General features: G+C 38.9%; 1 protein-coding gene across 2 annotated transcripts in view; it reads left to right on the forward strand.

The window, feature by feature from the left end:
- LOC139479023 (uncharacterized) overlaps positions 1–16523 on the forward strand; it is a 190168-nt gene that overhangs the window by 160850 nt on the left and 12795 nt on the right. For both annotated transcript variants that reach the window (XM_071261760.1, XM_071261767.1), the window contains 4 exons: positions 190–357; positions 1158–1267; positions 9214–9340; positions 10350–10981. In XM_071261760.1, the coding sequence (XP_071117861.1) occupies positions 190–357; positions 1158–1267; positions 9214–9340; positions 10350–10981 (1037 nt within the window). The remainder of the gene's footprint in view (positions 1–189; positions 358–1157; positions 1268–9213; positions 9341–10349; positions 10982–16523) is intronic.

Here is a 16523-nt window from a genome sequence, read left to right on the forward strand (position 1 = left end):
CCTATCTGGATCAGTGTGTGTTATTTGTATATCTCATTGAGAGGGAATAAAATGATTGTGTAAATCTACCAGGATGACATCTTGCACATATTTTATCTTTTTACGCATTCATGGTGAAATATATATATATTTTATGAATGGTCCAACATTGTTTTCAGAACAACCAATACTGACTTTGTTTGTCTTCAGGTGATGGCCGCCTGTACATGTGGGGCAAGAACAGCCACACAATAGTTGCTGGAGAGACCTCATCCTACAAAGTGACCTATCCCCTCTGTCTGAATCAGCCACTGGCTACCCCTCTGGAGTCTGTATACTGTGGGGCTTGGCATGCTGCCGTTCTCACAGGCATGAACAGTACGTGTCAATCTTGTGAAAATAGACTCAGTTGATGCTTGTATCTCAAAAGCATTGTAAATGTTAGAAATATGTCCGAGTGAGAAGTATTATGTGAGAAAGGAATGATTCCAGGGCAACTCTGCCTCCAAATATACTGCTCCCTGGAACACTGCCCCCTAAGAAATAAGACACCTCACCCTCACCCCTACCAAGGAATATGTTGTCCCCAAGTATATATATTGGTGTACATGAGGAATATTATGTAAACAGGAATTTTTAAGTATTTTGGAACACCTGTTGGTGCTGTTTCTGTAATCAAACTTTTAATACTAACATATAATAATACTCAGTATTGTGAACACCTATCCATAAGGAGATGCTTGTAGCCATTATTTGCTGTACACTGTTACTTGCATATCTATTTTTGTCAAGATTGCTTGAAGTGTACAAAAGATATTGTGTATTACTGGGGACAGTTTTCTTAGGGTTAATTGTCTTAGGGGTAGGGTGCAGATTTCCAGGGGGATTATACTTATACATTATTTCCAGAATTGTGTTCCTAGATGCCACCTTCTTCTCTCATGGGTTTGGATGCCAGATTCTTGGTGTGTCAGCCTAGCTGATTGTAACAGAATGTCTTGAGGCCCTGACAATTGTTGCTCATGCTGTCGAATACTGGTGTTCCTAGTCCTCATCATCTACTGGCCACCCAAATGTGGCTGGAATATTTCATGTTGTCCACTCGTGTAATACGATCACAGTCATGCTACTGAAATACTGCTAAACCCGTCACACTCACTCACAAGGTGTTGTTCCAGCACGGGTGCTGACCGAGGACGTGTCTGAGTCCGAGTCCAGTGATGACGGGGAGACAATGAGTCTAGTTAGTCAGACCTCGACCAGCACAGAGGACCCATCACAGTACATGGTAAGTACATATATCAATGTGATGAAAGTTTTTAACATTGTTATGTTTTATTTACTGTTTCAAAATTGGATCAGATAGATCCAGGATACAAATAATGAAAAGGTTGGCCTGAGGATGCACACATTCGGTCCTGACAGTATTAGGTCAGTGTTAATGTGGACTGCTTGTATTAGGACGAGGAGAGGAGGGTACACTGAGCCATATCTGCACTACTGGGTTGGCATAGAGCCATCAAGTATTGCATGTGCGACAGGTCTTGACTGCTGTTGACATCATCCACTGGTTGTAGGATCAAATCACAGTTTATGAATCTTGTCCTCTTGGGTGTCACAACAATGTTCAACATCTTTGTCCATGTTGTCCTGTGTCACTTTCACCTTTTCTCACCACTAAACACTGATCATCATGATGTTCCTGAAATACTTTAAATTCCCATATCAGTCATCATACGAACACTTTCAAGATGAACCAAAAGGTTTAACCACACCCAGTATGGCCAGCTGAAACCAACAGCCTGGTGTCTAGCATACTCTGAGACAAGGCAACTAATCCTGGATGAGCCTGGCATCCTGCCATCAGCACCAGTAGAACCTGCTGGAGAGGATCAAGGAGGGTGGACATGAGCTGTTCTCAGACAAGATAAACTGATGACAGACAAAGAGGGAAGAACATATTCACTTGTTCTGACATTGTGGTTGTCTGCTAATTGGCATGCAGACTTTATAATGAAAGCAGCACCTGTAAGTTCATGTGTCCTGATGATTGTTATTGGGTGATTGTTAAGAGATCAGTAAGTATTTCCATTGTCTGCATCCTTTTTAGGATTTGCTGTGCAGAGTTGTGTCCCTTGGGCACGCCAGAAATCTATGATTGTGGGTTTCAATCCCATTTCGCCCCGATTATGTTTCTAGGTTTGTCAGCACCATATCCGTGCTCGTGGGTTTCACCGAAGTGGTAAACGTCTGAGACCTGCGTCACTTTGGGCTTTCCTCCCACATTAAGCTGACAAGCCGTGATATAACCAGAATACTGTTACTCACGTACTAATCCACTGTGTCTGCTGACGGCATACCAATCGATTGTCCATCCTGTACCTGTATCTATATGCCTTTTTGGATATCTGTGGATGAATCTTGCACCACTGATAAAGCTGTTCATATAAGCGGTTGGCCATCTCTTATAAGACCTGCTGTTATATATCTGGGGATCTATCTATTCTCATGGACATGCCAGTTGAAGTGATCTCATAGTCACTGACATGTTGTAAAATATGTGTCCAACACAGTCACAGCTAAGTATACCTGATAAATGTAATACAGCCTGACCCAGTCACTGCTAAGTATATCTGTATAATGTAATACAGCCTGCCCCAGTCATTGCTAAGTATACCTGTATAATGTAATACAGCCTGACCCAGTCACTGCTAAGTATTCCTGTATAATGTAATACAGCCTGACCCAGCCACTGCTAAGTACACCTGTATAATATAATACAGCCTGACCCAGTCACTGCTAAGTATACCTGTATAATGTAATACAGCCTGACCCAGTCACTGCTAAGTACACCTGTATAATATAATACAGGCTGACCCAGTCACTGCTAAGTATACCTGTATAATATAATACAGCCTGACCCAGTCACTGCTAAGTATACCTGTATAATGTAATACAGCCTGACCCAGTCACTGCTAAGTATACCTGTATAATATAATACAGCCTGACCCAGTCACTGCTAAGTATACCTGTATAATGTAATACAGCCTGACCCAGTCACTGCTAAGTACACCTGTATAATGTAATACAACCTTACCCAGTCACTGCTAAGTATACCTGTATAATGTAATACAGCCTGCCCCAGTCATTGCTAAGTATACCTGTATAATATAATACAGCCTGACCCAGTCACTGCTAAGTATACCTGTATAATATAATACAGCCTGCCCCAGTCATTGCTAAGTATACCTGTATGATATAATACAGCCTGACCCAGTCACTGCTAAGTATACCTGTATAATATAATACAGCCTGACCCAGTCATTGCTAAGTATACCTGTATAATGTAATACAGCCTGACCCAGTCACTGCTAAGTATACCTGTATAATATAATACAGCCTGACCCAGTCACTGCTAAGTATACCTGTATAATATAATACAGCCTGACCCAGTCACTGCTAAGTACACCTGTATAATGTAATACAGTCAGATCCAGTCACTGCTTAATATTCCTGAACTAAATCTTACATTAATATTATCAATATTTAATAGATATTCTCTTGTTGCAATCAACTAAACCTTTCTGAAATAGTGCATTAATGATATTTCCAAGACTCTACAATTTAAATTTGAATGGTTCTGCTAACAAGGTATTGTCTTCTTCTTACACTTGACCCTGTCCCTATGATGCCACTTCTTTGTGATATGTATCCCCACCAACAAGCATTTATTTCAACAAGGATGAACAGGACATATGATGACAAACATACACTTAGTGTTATTTCCTCACAATGTGTGTCATTACCCTGTAATATACACGATCTATAGCCACATACATATACATCTCTGATCTCGAGGGGTGACTGAAAGGCCACAGATCGAGAGTGATACAGGCAAACCTAGGCTGGAATAGCTAGAAATTAGACTACAAAGGCCAATATCGTTAGATGTTGTCCGTGGTTGTATCAGTGTCCAATGATAGTGTGGGCTGTATCAGGTTATTAACAATCATACACCAGTCATAAAATGAAAGGGTAGAGGCAAGCATCATTTTATGGTTGTTGTCGTTTGTGATATGAAGAGATTAATCAGAAATGTGACTTTGAGAATGATCATGCTGAAAGGTTATGCGAACATGTCGCCTTGTGTCAGAGGAGATGGGTATATCAGACAAATATTAAGAAAAATGTCAAATTTAATTGTTTTGAAAGGTTGCCATATGTTCAGGTTCCAAGTGCATTAAATGTCATATCAGTGCATGTGGTGACTTGCTGTTTCAAATATATTTATTTTGATAAACCTGTTAATTCCAGGAATTCATTCACAAGTTTATTTTTGTCAATTTATGCATTTTATGGATTCTTTTACTATTCAAAAGAGTTGAAAATTATTTCATATTATAATGTTACTTTATTGTTGTTGTAGTTAATCTGTAATAGGCATGGCATGACAGATTATCTTTAGTAATATGAAATCAGGAGCTGGGTTTGACTTTTTGTGAGTAGTGTATTCACTTCATGGGGATTAATGTCAAATAAAATGTCAAATAAAATGCGAATTAGGTTGCTCACAATGGCTGGTGATGATTGATATTCCATCATCTGGTGAATGCTAGAGGCAGGCCAACTCTCATTTGTGACTTGGCTCATGACATGGATTGTTGCTTATGCTATCAACCACTGGTTTGTCTGATCAAGACTTGACTACTTTTACACTGATGTGACATAGCTGAAATATTGCAGATTCAATGCCACTTCACGACATACATGTGATTAGTTCATTTATTCACATGCACCTTGCACCTCATCAGGAGTAATAAGAGCACAGCTGAAATAACCGAAAATACAATGTGTGAAATCCATTTCAAGTGTCCCCTACCATGATATTACTGGGATATTACTGAAAATGGCATCAAAGCAAACTCAGTCAATATCTGAATGTAAAAGAAACGTTGTCTAACATTTTTATCAATATGTAAGAGTACATGTATCATAAGAAATATTCTTAAGTTTATCCTTCATAATTAAATGAAATATTGTAGATAGCCATCTTTGATTATTTTTTTTCAAAGTATGTGATTAATGTTTAAGTGATGAGAAACATGTATTGAAGGGCTGGTGTAAACGTCACATAAATCTCCCCCTCCCAGGGGTGGCAGCCGGTGATGAGCAATAATGCTGAATTAGACTCGCTCCTGGGGATTTATGTTTACCCAAGCAAAGATATACCCCTGCTGATGTATATGATCATTTTATTTCACTCGCAATATCGTGAGCAGCTAACATGCTGTTACATATGTCAGGCCCAGAACACATCAAAGGACATCCAGTTTATCTTTGCTTGCATCAGTACCATTTATAATGGTAATAATTTCCACTTTGAAAAGATTTTAAATTTATTTACTATTTTGATGATTTTGGAGATTTTATGAGCTTTTTCATGCATATTTTTATACATGTCAAGTAATGGGTTGAGAAGATATTTCTTTATGCCTTGTTTTGCAGCTCTTGGTTATTGACACGTGGCAGCATGTCCTCAACAGATAAGAAGTCAACACTGTGTAGATGCTCCGAGTATTAGCACATCTGAATCCTAATGCTCAGCTCCACCTCATCTATCCTGCGTGTCATCTTCCTCATATCTGAACCCTGATTCAATACCTGGGGGTAGCCTACCTCAAATGTGAACCCTGATTTGATACCATTGGTGTTGTTTTCCTCAAATATGAACCCTGATTCAATGCCCTGGGTGTAGCTTTCCACAAACCTGAACCCCGATTCAATGTCCTGGGGGTAGTCTACCTGAAATGTGAACCCTGATTCAATGTCCTTGGTGTAGCTTTCCACAAATCTGAACCCTGATTCAACGTCCCGTGTGTAGCTTTCCACAAATCTGAACCCTGATTCAATGTCCTGGGTGTAGCTTTCCACAAATCTGAACCCTGATTCAATGTCCTGGGTGTAGCTTTCCACAAATCTGAACCCTAATTCAATGTCCTGTGTGTAGCTTTCCACAAATCTGAACCCTAATTCAATGTCCTGGGTGTAGCTTTCCACAAATCTGAACCCTAATTCAATGTCCTGGGTGTAGCTTTCCACAAATCTGAACCCTGATTCAATGTCCTGGGTGTAGCTTTCCACAAATCTGAACCCTAATTCAATGTCCTGTGTGTAGCTTTCCACAAATCTGAACCCTGATTCAATGTCCTGGGTGTAGCTTTCCACAAATCTGAACCCTGATTCAATGTCCTGGGTGTAGCTTTCCACAAATCTGAACCCTAATTCAATGTCCTGGGTGTAGCTTTCCACAAATCTGAACCCTGATTCAATGTCCTGGGTGTAGCTTTCCACAAATCTGAACCCTAATTCAATGTCCTGGGTGTAGCTTTCCGCGAATCTGAACCCTGATTCAATGTCCTGGGTGTAGCTTTCCACAAATCTGAACCCTAATTCAATGTCCTGTGTGTAGCTTTCCACAAATCTGAACCCTGATTCAATGTCCTGGGTGTAGCTTTCCACAAATCTGAACCCTGATTCAATGTCCTGGGTGTAGCTTTCCACAAATCTGAACCCTGATTCAATGTCCTGGGGGTAGTGTACTTCAAATGTGAACCCTGATTTGATACCATTGGTGTTGTTTACCTCAAATCTGAACCCTGATTCAATGTCCTGGGTGTAGCTTTCCACAAATCTGAACCCTGATTCAATGTCCTGGGTGTAGCTTTCCACAAATCTGAACCCTGATTCAATGTCCTGGGTGTAGCTTTCCACTAATCTGAACCCTGATTCAATGCCCTGGGTGAAGCTTTCTACAAATCTGAACCCTGATTGTCATGCCCAGTATGTCAAACAAGGTCTTATGTCATCCCTGCCATGACATGTTGACTTACATCTTGTCCATAGTCCAGCCTTACTTCCCCTTTGCCATGTTAATCCCAGGACACCTAAGGGTCAGATTTATTATTAGAGTTGGGACAGAGTTATTTAATAAAGATCACACTTCTTTAATACTCATTATGTTTGAGAAATTGAGTTTACACAATTCATTCAGAAATGTTCATTTATTGATTTCAATTCGTTCAGAACCTGGATAACACAATGCATAAAACAAAGCTAGAGTTTTCAACACCAGATAGGGTATTTCCCATAGTTGCTTTATCCTAGGTAGTTCAAATGGCCCGAGCAGCAACACTGGTGGTTAAAGACTAATAGCTATCTAACATTACTGTCAGGCACAATACCACTATGTATAAACACAGGGCATGTCCATGACTCACATTGTGATTATGTTATTATTATTAATATCATATCAGCACCGGGGCTGGGTGAGTCAATGGTTTGTGATCTCTAGCGAGTAATCTCATATCGGAGGAATCAAAAGAGTAATGGCCACAGTATGTCCCGACTGTTGAGCCCTACACTTTGTCTTTTGGCCATTGTTCATTTGAAGTTGTATCTTGTGCCAAGTCGTTTCCTACCAGTAAATCAATTTGATCACAAATTATCCAGCCCGCAGACCACAGGGTAGGCCTGTTTGTTTTGATGCCGCCCTTCCCCTAATCCCCTATGACCCATGTTTGATGTTCCTCCTTTAAAGATAGCTTATGTCCATGACTCGAAAACCTCAAGTTCAATCTTTATGAAATTATTGACTATGTGGTGAATCCACTGAAAACTTTGTGACCAATGGAGCACTTTGAGTTGTCGGGGCCGGCTGTGAGGTCCTTTTGAAGTTCTGGCCAATCGAGATGATCTGTTTTATTTCAAGTACTTTCCAATAGCCTTATTGTTCTACCACTAACGATGAGATACTACTCAGGGGAAACTCCACATTTAATTAGGTGATGCATTTTGACAGGAGTGCACAGTTTTAGCGGAACTAATTTATTTGTATGGCTTCTGTTTCCCAAGCCTTGAGTGGGACCACCAAAAAACACTTTAATTTCAAAATAACTCTAGAACAAAAGAACCTTTTTCCCTAGTTTTTGATCACACCAATGTTAAATTCCCATCAATGTGGATTGAAGGTTTCACTGATATGTTAGGAGAGCCCAAGGGAGTGGAATAGAGTCTGAATAGCAACCACAAGTTATTTGTTGTCTTTTGAACAGCAACACTGGGCAGAAAATAGGATTATCTTCACACAAGATCAATATTAGGAAACTGTCTTTAATGGTCTTTGCCAATCAGATGTTCAATTACTTGTTAAAATGATTTGGGGTCCGTGGAATAATTCCATATCTTTGAAATGAGGAAAATTTGATAATATGAACTGCAGATTCTTGCTGACATTTTATAGTCAGTCAGGATGGCAAGCCCAGGATCAAATCAGTTACATGCATTTCACAAATTTGGATGTGCTTAAATTTTTTAGGGATCCCTCATTTAATAAAAGTGCCAAAGATTGATTTGTCAATGCAAACAATTTATTTCATTAGTTCACTGTCTGCAGCCAATTTTTTAATGAGGCCCTTAGTGTAAATATGCGGAGCTAAAGAGTCTGGTGTTCTTCATCAACGTTGTAGCTTATTCAATGTGCTCTTAACTCTTAGATGCAATATTTAATCACAACATAATCATCCTTTGATGATAAGGAATTTATTTTGCTTGTTATATACCAAAATTAGTGCTGTTACACTACTTTGATCACTGACTTGACTTGGAATCTTGTCAAATGATCATTGTATTAAACTGAATTCAATTTCAATCATCGTAATATTTTAGGAAATTATATACAGTATTTGTGTATTTCCTGATTATAACACAATGTTGATGAATTTGGCATAAAACATGTCACCCACTCCTCGATATTTTGTCATAGGCTTTGAAAATATGACACAAATATTCATAAGATCGTGCAGCAGTATTCCCTGTTTCCAGGGCCTTGTTCCACTATGCGATCTTAGCACTAAGACTGCCTGCCATAAGTCTATGTAAAGTATGGGAGTCATGATCATCTTAGGGCTAGGATCACTTTGTGGAACAGGGCCCTGGTCAACTGTAAGTGCTAATTTTCATTTCCTTTTTTGTTAAGATGCTTTGTTTTTTCATGTAAAGCCAAAGTTAACAGATGAGAAATAGCTATTATGACAGCTTCGCTGATTTAAACCAAACAAACCATGACTGACAAATTGGTTTATGTTATCTACTAATTCTGACATCATGTCAATTTTAAGTGCTATCCATTGTAAATACGTCACATACATCATAATAAGTTATTATTATGACTTTCAGGATAAAATTGATGAAAGTGAGCTTCTCGCTGAAACCAGCCAATTAGAGATAGCCCTTCCTCCGGAGGACCACACCCATGTTTCCCTTGGGGAGTTCTACGCCCCCACCCCTGACCTCACCCACCAAGGTTAGTTGCAACAGTTATCAGGTAAGTCATCTAGGACTTATGCAGGCTTCCTCCACTTCACAAGAATAATGGATGTTCTGTTCTAATCTTGACAACTTATCTACACCAGGATATGTGCTGTTTTCATTGCCATCGACATTCAGTTTCACAGTTTACATCCTAGTTTTGTAATTGCTGCACTAACTTTACCAGTATTTATATAATTATGGTGTTAAGTATTGATATAAATGTACTCTTTGCACTTCTAACATACAGTGTGATATAAAGGAATATTATCTATGAAAAAAAACATGTTCTCTGCAGCAGAAGAAAACAAAGATTTTAAGCTGTTTTCTCGATTTTGAAATATCTATCTGTTTTTATGGAAGGTTTTTAATTCTGATTTATGAAACATTAATGTTTGAATATACATGACTTCTCCCGGTTCTGTAGCCTAAGGATACAGAGAAAGCTGGTTAACTCACAATCAGTTAACTTGATATATCCTTCATGACCATGATACTTTATGGTATGGGTAGAATACTTAGGGTCTAATATTGTCTCACAGCATATATCAAATTATGGAAACATTTGTTGCAATCCCTTGTACTTAACAAGGATATGAATTATATTCTATAATTCAGTTAGTTTGAAATATCAAAACATCAGGCCAAAATAAAATAATTTTTAAATTTTCATCCCCACCTGCTCTGCTACCAAACACACCAAAACTCATTATTTTATTCTTTCCCAGTACACACACATGAAAAACATTGCTACATGTGTTGGTTTTTTTAAGTGATGAAATACACCCTGTACATATAGTATAACCAAACAGTCATGCTTCATGTGAATCACATCCATCGCCAGTTTGTGTAAATGTAGACACATGTCTTGAACAAACTGTTCCCAAAAATATAATATACAAAAATAAAATCTCCTGCCTTTGATTGGATGAAGATCTAATAAATTATTTACTGTAGCGTAATTCTTATGCTAAAACATACATAAAATAATAAAATATTTTCAGCTTCCATGTTGGGATGTGAGCAGATGTTTGCCGGCACTAGATCACTTGATCCTGAGTCAGCAAAGCGGTTGGTCATCCAGGTTCCTGTGTCACAGATTGACTCAAGTGAACAGTCTTCTAATTCTGCTCCTTCCCGGACAGTGTCAAGGGAGAGTTTGCAGGGGGAGACAACTGGTGTCAGTCAGGACAACACTTTTGATAGCCTTCAACAATATCCACACATTGAAACCCTAACTCAAGTTCCTCCACAATCAACTTTTTCAGCTGAAATACTAAGTTCCAAATCTGATGTGCCAAAACTGCGCTTAGGTTACAATCGTTCAAAAACTGTGGTTGATAGTGGACACCATACAGTACAAATCAGCAGACAGACAGCTAAGCGTTACACCCTCCCAAGGGAAAATACCAAGCTCATAAGCAGGAATGTTGCCTTTGTGAATGCTTCTGACTTGAGGACCACAGGACTCATGTTTCCAGACACTGCCCATCCCACAAGAAACGAAGAAGCTGAGACGGTTGCTTATGGTGATGTCCATACTGTTAGCGTTGAAAAACAGAAACAACATTTGACAGCCATTTTGCAAAGTCAACCACGTGAAGTACTTGTACAACCACCAGATCAAGATGTCCGAGTAAGTGAATTGATAGAACCGCCTCCGTGGTCTAGTGGTAGAGCATCCACCCGGAGAGTCGAAGGTCCAGGGTTTGATCCCAGGCTGTGTCATACCAAAAGATATTAAAAGATGGTACTTGTTGTTACCCTGTCTGGCGCTAGGCATTAAGGGGCTAAGACAAGGACTGATCGGCACGGAGTCAGTATACTGTGTCTGAGTGGGGTATTCATGTTAAACTGCGACATGTTACCTCAGTGGGGATCAGTTCGCACTAGCACAAGCAGCCACACACATGCATGTGCATGCACATTGCTATATAAGTGCAATAATCTTGGATGGGACGTTAAACCCCATTTCACCTCACCAATAGATAGAATGCTAAAAGCCAACTCACTCACTCACTCACTCACTCACTCACTCACTCACTCACTCTATGCAATACAGTGAAACCTCACTAATCCAGACCCTGGATTTTGGACAGTTTTGGTACAAAGATCTACATGATTGTACTCTAAAACAATGATTTGCCAATCTGGATTTTGGGATTAATTCAGTGGGAACAGAAATGTGTTGCACTGTGGGGTCTTCTTAACATGAAACTGATGTGGATAAACATAACTGAAGTCATGTTCAAGCCATTTTACCACCCACTGCCTATTTGTGGAATGGTGATCTGCAGAGACATGAAACTGAGGTTGATCAATACAATTCCTCAACTTTCTGCTGGCACTTTTGAAATTGTTTATGCTGTGCAATTATTCCTTCGCAAGCTCCAGTAAAATTCAATGATTTTATAACTTGGATAGATCTATATAACTTTTTAGTCCGAGATCATCGACATAGCAGACTAATCACATTAATGTCCTCAGCGTATCAGCTGTAATTATCATTCTATTGACAGGTGCTATCAGTGATCGACCATGTCAATATGAATACCACTTGAAATGAAACATGACATGTCAATTTCATTCAGCGCTCATCCATAGTGTCCCTGATTGGCAGCCCAGTAATTAACATGATATCAGGACCTTGTACATTCCTCACAAAATGTCATCAGTTTTCTGTATGCCTACCCTTTGTCCTGTCTTGATACATAGGTGAACAATTAAAAGGTTGTCTCCATACTAAGTGCAAGTGGTCAAATAGCATGTGTAATTAGTGGCTGGTGGGTGGTAATTACTGCTGTTTGTATCCCATACACGGACAGTGAGGAAAAGTAACTCTCTGTTCAGATTAGATTGATTGTGATGACTCAATTATATCTTTAAAACTAATGTAATTAATTATGCGGCTCACTGAACCTTTGCAATGATATCATTGTCAGGTAATAAGGTTCTTTATTTGATGCATGCCGCATGTTGGTCCACACACAAATGTGTATTCCCAAGTGTGGGTACAGTCAATGCTGGCTGAGGTCAGGGAGGAAGAATGGGATAAAGGGTGAGACAGCTATGTTGATAGCCCTGTCAGGACAGCAATGAAATGATCTAGACTCTGTGAGTTCCTCTAACCATAGGGTGATCAGTTCTGGAGACAATGGTACCAGGTAACACATGACTTGTATTCCACCTATGCCACTGTTATGGCTGGACAACATCAATCTGTGGGTGTTTCACCTGGAGTCAGGATCTTTGAACCCAAGACCATGTCTTCTGGGATGGCAGATTGAAATGAGTTTGAAACAGGAGAACAGGCATATCCATATTAGTTTACATGTGCTGGAATACAGTGGACTAAGTGGAAGTGAAAGTTTTATTTTTAATCCTTCTGACATTCATTTTACTAGACTGGGTGACCTTTATAAATCTGCCATCGATTATTACACAGCATTGTTCTGTGTAAAAATCAGCTTGGGTTGTGAAGCAATGTTGCATAACCCCAAGGGAGCTGCGAATGCAGTCCGAAAGCATACTGTCCTGTTGAATGGGGTTGTAATATGTCATGGGGTTTGAATACGCCTGTTTAATGCTAAGTAACCTGATATTGTATTGTGCCTTATCATCATGTACTTGGTAGTGTTGCTGCTCTGTTGGCTATATGGCTGAACTATTTCTCTAAAACGTTAAGTAATAACTTACAACTCTTATTTCAGTAAACATGGGGTGAACTATCACTTTCAAACATACACTGGGATCAAGTAAATGAATATTGTTTGTTTTTAAATTATGCAGGAATATTATATCTGCATCCCACAGACTACCAGTCAAGTCTGAACTGGCAAAGCACTGGTTGATAGCACGAAGAGGTTGTTGTGAGGCAGCTGTAAGAAACAGTTTATCAGTTGTCAGCGATTCTTGATGGTGAATGGAGTTCAACTTTGGGTTCCAACAATCCGTTTGAATCCCTCTTCAGTTAATCACCTTATTAATGTACTATCAATCCGTTTTTGTGGCAGCATGAACCAGTTCTGTTGTTGACAACTTAAAGACCTGGTACAGAAGTTGGTGAGTTTATGACAGAAGATGTTGGGGAAATACCAACCTCTTTGTCATAACGATGAGCCTATAATTCCAGATTTAATTAACACCCGATTCAAGGCTTAATTAACCTCATTGCACCTACCCACCCTTAAAACGAGTTTGCTGATAAATTTAGATGATCGCAATTAACACACTCAACAAAGACGAGAGATGCTTGCGTTATAATTATTTCCCATCGTTTGTCATACGTTTGATTTCACAATACGGTGGGTCTTTTCAGCCCTTTTCTCATCAGTAGATTAAGAATGATTTGTTAAATCTAGCAAATAAAATACTTCATTTAGATTCTTAAATTCCGAATTTATTACTAAGACAAGTCCATTCGTCTCCTTTTCGAGATCAACGAGTGATTGCTACTATCTTCGCCTGTAATCATTGTAAAGTAATTACTACCTTTGCTTATGAAATCACAAAAGAACAGTACAATCAGTGGCAGTTTTATTTGCTGAATGTTCTTTGAAGACAAATACCCCTGAAGCCAATTGACAAAGTCACGTCAAAAATTGTTTGAAATTTGTGAATTAGTTCATAATGTTTCATGAACCATTATATAATTAATAAACATTTTCAACAGTTTATACAATGATGTCAATTGTATTAAGTCATATTATTCTCATCAAGGTTAAGCACTCCACCTCATAATGTCTATCATTAAGTATTAGTCATAAATCAACTGCTTTATCAACGAAACAGTAATTTTGTGAGACATTTGAATTTTAACATATTTTCACACTGAATGACATAATTATACTATTTAGAGGTATTAAGAATTACATATGATTAGGCATGACTCAGAACTCATCGCATCCAGTTTTGCATCAAAAATTATCCTAACTGATAGTTTGGCGATTGCAAGATTACCCTTGAGCATCGTACTGATTTTCCGATTAACTGTTGATATGCTCTCTTTTACCATCACACTCGCATCATCATGAAAAATAACCTCAACGCTAGGATGGTTAAATAGCGTGTAAAAATGTGCTGGAATTATGGCATGGGATTTCTATTCGTTGTCATAATGCTGCATTTCTAGGTTTACACTCCGAAATTGTTGACCATACAGTGATAGTATTATGTGCGGTTTGATTTACGGTCTCGTCTCTTTCAACTGTAAATGTCGTTCAATTCATTATGAGATCCTAAGTGCATGTTTTTCTCCTGCGTTTATCATTAATCACAAAGCATGCAATCCTTATATGACATGGATGACAAGCGATATAGGTTACGTTATACCCTTTGGAAGCAAAGTACCCTCAGAAATCAATTTATGTTCCGGGGACCAGTAGGTTACAGCACGGTGCTTTTAGGTTAAAAGGGATATTTTCATCAGAAAATTAATACGCCATTGTATGGTGTGGGTCTATCATCATCATGAAAACACACGTTTCATTTGTGCTGCGAGTTTATCAAGCGGGTCATTCTGAAATCAATTTGTGTTTGCGTGATTGAGGAAGAAATGCACACACAGGGTCAGGGTTGTGGTATAAAGAGGGGAAAACTAATTTAATCAGATATCGAACCCGCTGCGCTCACCTGAAAGTAAAATAAAATGTCATTCAGAGTGTCCTCCGAAGTTCAAACATTTCTGTATTTTTAATGGACATTTTCCCGATATTTCTGTATCATAAAGATTCAGCCATGGCCTCAAGAATGAAACTATAAATCGTGTAATGTTTTACTTTCGGAAGTAAAATCAGACAAACTTAAATTAGTCTAACATATACATCCATAAATGTGATTTTCTCTAATGGCTTTGTGACATTATCGCCGTTCTCTGAGAAATGATAATTCGTATGTTATAATTTTGGAAAACCGTTCAGTGATAAAAACTCGTTCGTCAGATCAATACTGGCAATCACGATAATTAGCATGGTGTATTCAACGCTTGTTCGATAAAAGCATCTTACTGAAAAAAAACCTGGATTGATGCTGAAAATAATGTTTCTCCCCATTTGGCATGTCCAATACCGATCTACCAGCCATCAACTACAACTTCTAAAACCCGCGTGGTAGTTTCCAGTACATAACTGCAGTGAAGCACATCTTAACCAAATTGACACTCGTGAGTCGGATTACGGACCTGTGGAAAGTGGTTTGAAAGAAAACATTCAATTATGCTTACCCCAGGTGAGCAAGTCGCATTTGAGGGGAGGGTCGATGTTAAAGATGTTTGACTCGTTGACATAATTGGCCAATTTTTGAAGAGTGACTGATCAATTATCGATCTGTGCCTGTCTTTATCGTTCCCCGATCGAAGAAGCCACGAAGTAGGGTAGTGGGGGACTTGGTGTCCAGGCTTTGATGTGGCGGGGTCTTACAGTGTCAGCTAATGGGCCTACTCTATGGATATTTATTGGGTACATTGTCCATAAATAGTCGTGATAAGTATAGCTCGGGAGAATACACGCTTTGTCTATTTGCTGTTGAGGGATGTCCTAGGAAGATCATCGTATACCGGCTTCAGAGAATTTGTCAAATTTGTGACGTGGACATTGTTGTTACAATATTGTGTTGACTTTCTCTTATTATGATTGTGTTTCATATTGTTTCCTATACGCCAGGGGGGTGGTTGAGTAGCCTAGTGGTTAAAGCGTTCATTCAATCGGGCCAAAGACCGGGTTCGGTCAGCCGCATGAGTATTAATGTGAAGCCCGTTGGTGTCCTTCGTAGGGTGGGAATTTTACTTTAAGCCTAAAAAACAGTATTCAATCTCTCACTCAACTGTACAATATTATTGAAAGACCACAGCATGCACATAGTTTTATGGTATATAATGACAATAATAGTCGTGGGTAGATTCGTCGGTGATGCTAAATGACAGACTGATTTATGTACCCATATATAGAAAAGATGTCTCAAAATGACCCATCTTCCCGTCCCCAATTTACATTCGAATGAGGTAGCCGTTACACGCAATCACCTTATTCCATCTTAATGTTTGTGGTACGTTTAGAAATATACTGGACTCGGAAATCGGTAATTTTGTCAGCGTTTATGAGATAGGTCCACCTAGCCATGTCTGATTTTATCTAGTGAATATTTATTGACATGTCTTAATTTTACCGACGTAATTATTCTAA

The sequence above is a fragment of the Haliotis cracherodii genome, unplaced genomic scaffold (assembly GCF_022045235.1).
Source record: "Haliotis cracherodii isolate W230 unplaced genomic scaffold, xgHalCrac1.p SCAF_1, whole genome shotgun sequence".
Taxonomy (NCBI): Eukaryota; Metazoa; Mollusca; class Gastropoda; order Lepetellida; family Haliotidae; genus Haliotis; species Haliotis cracherodii.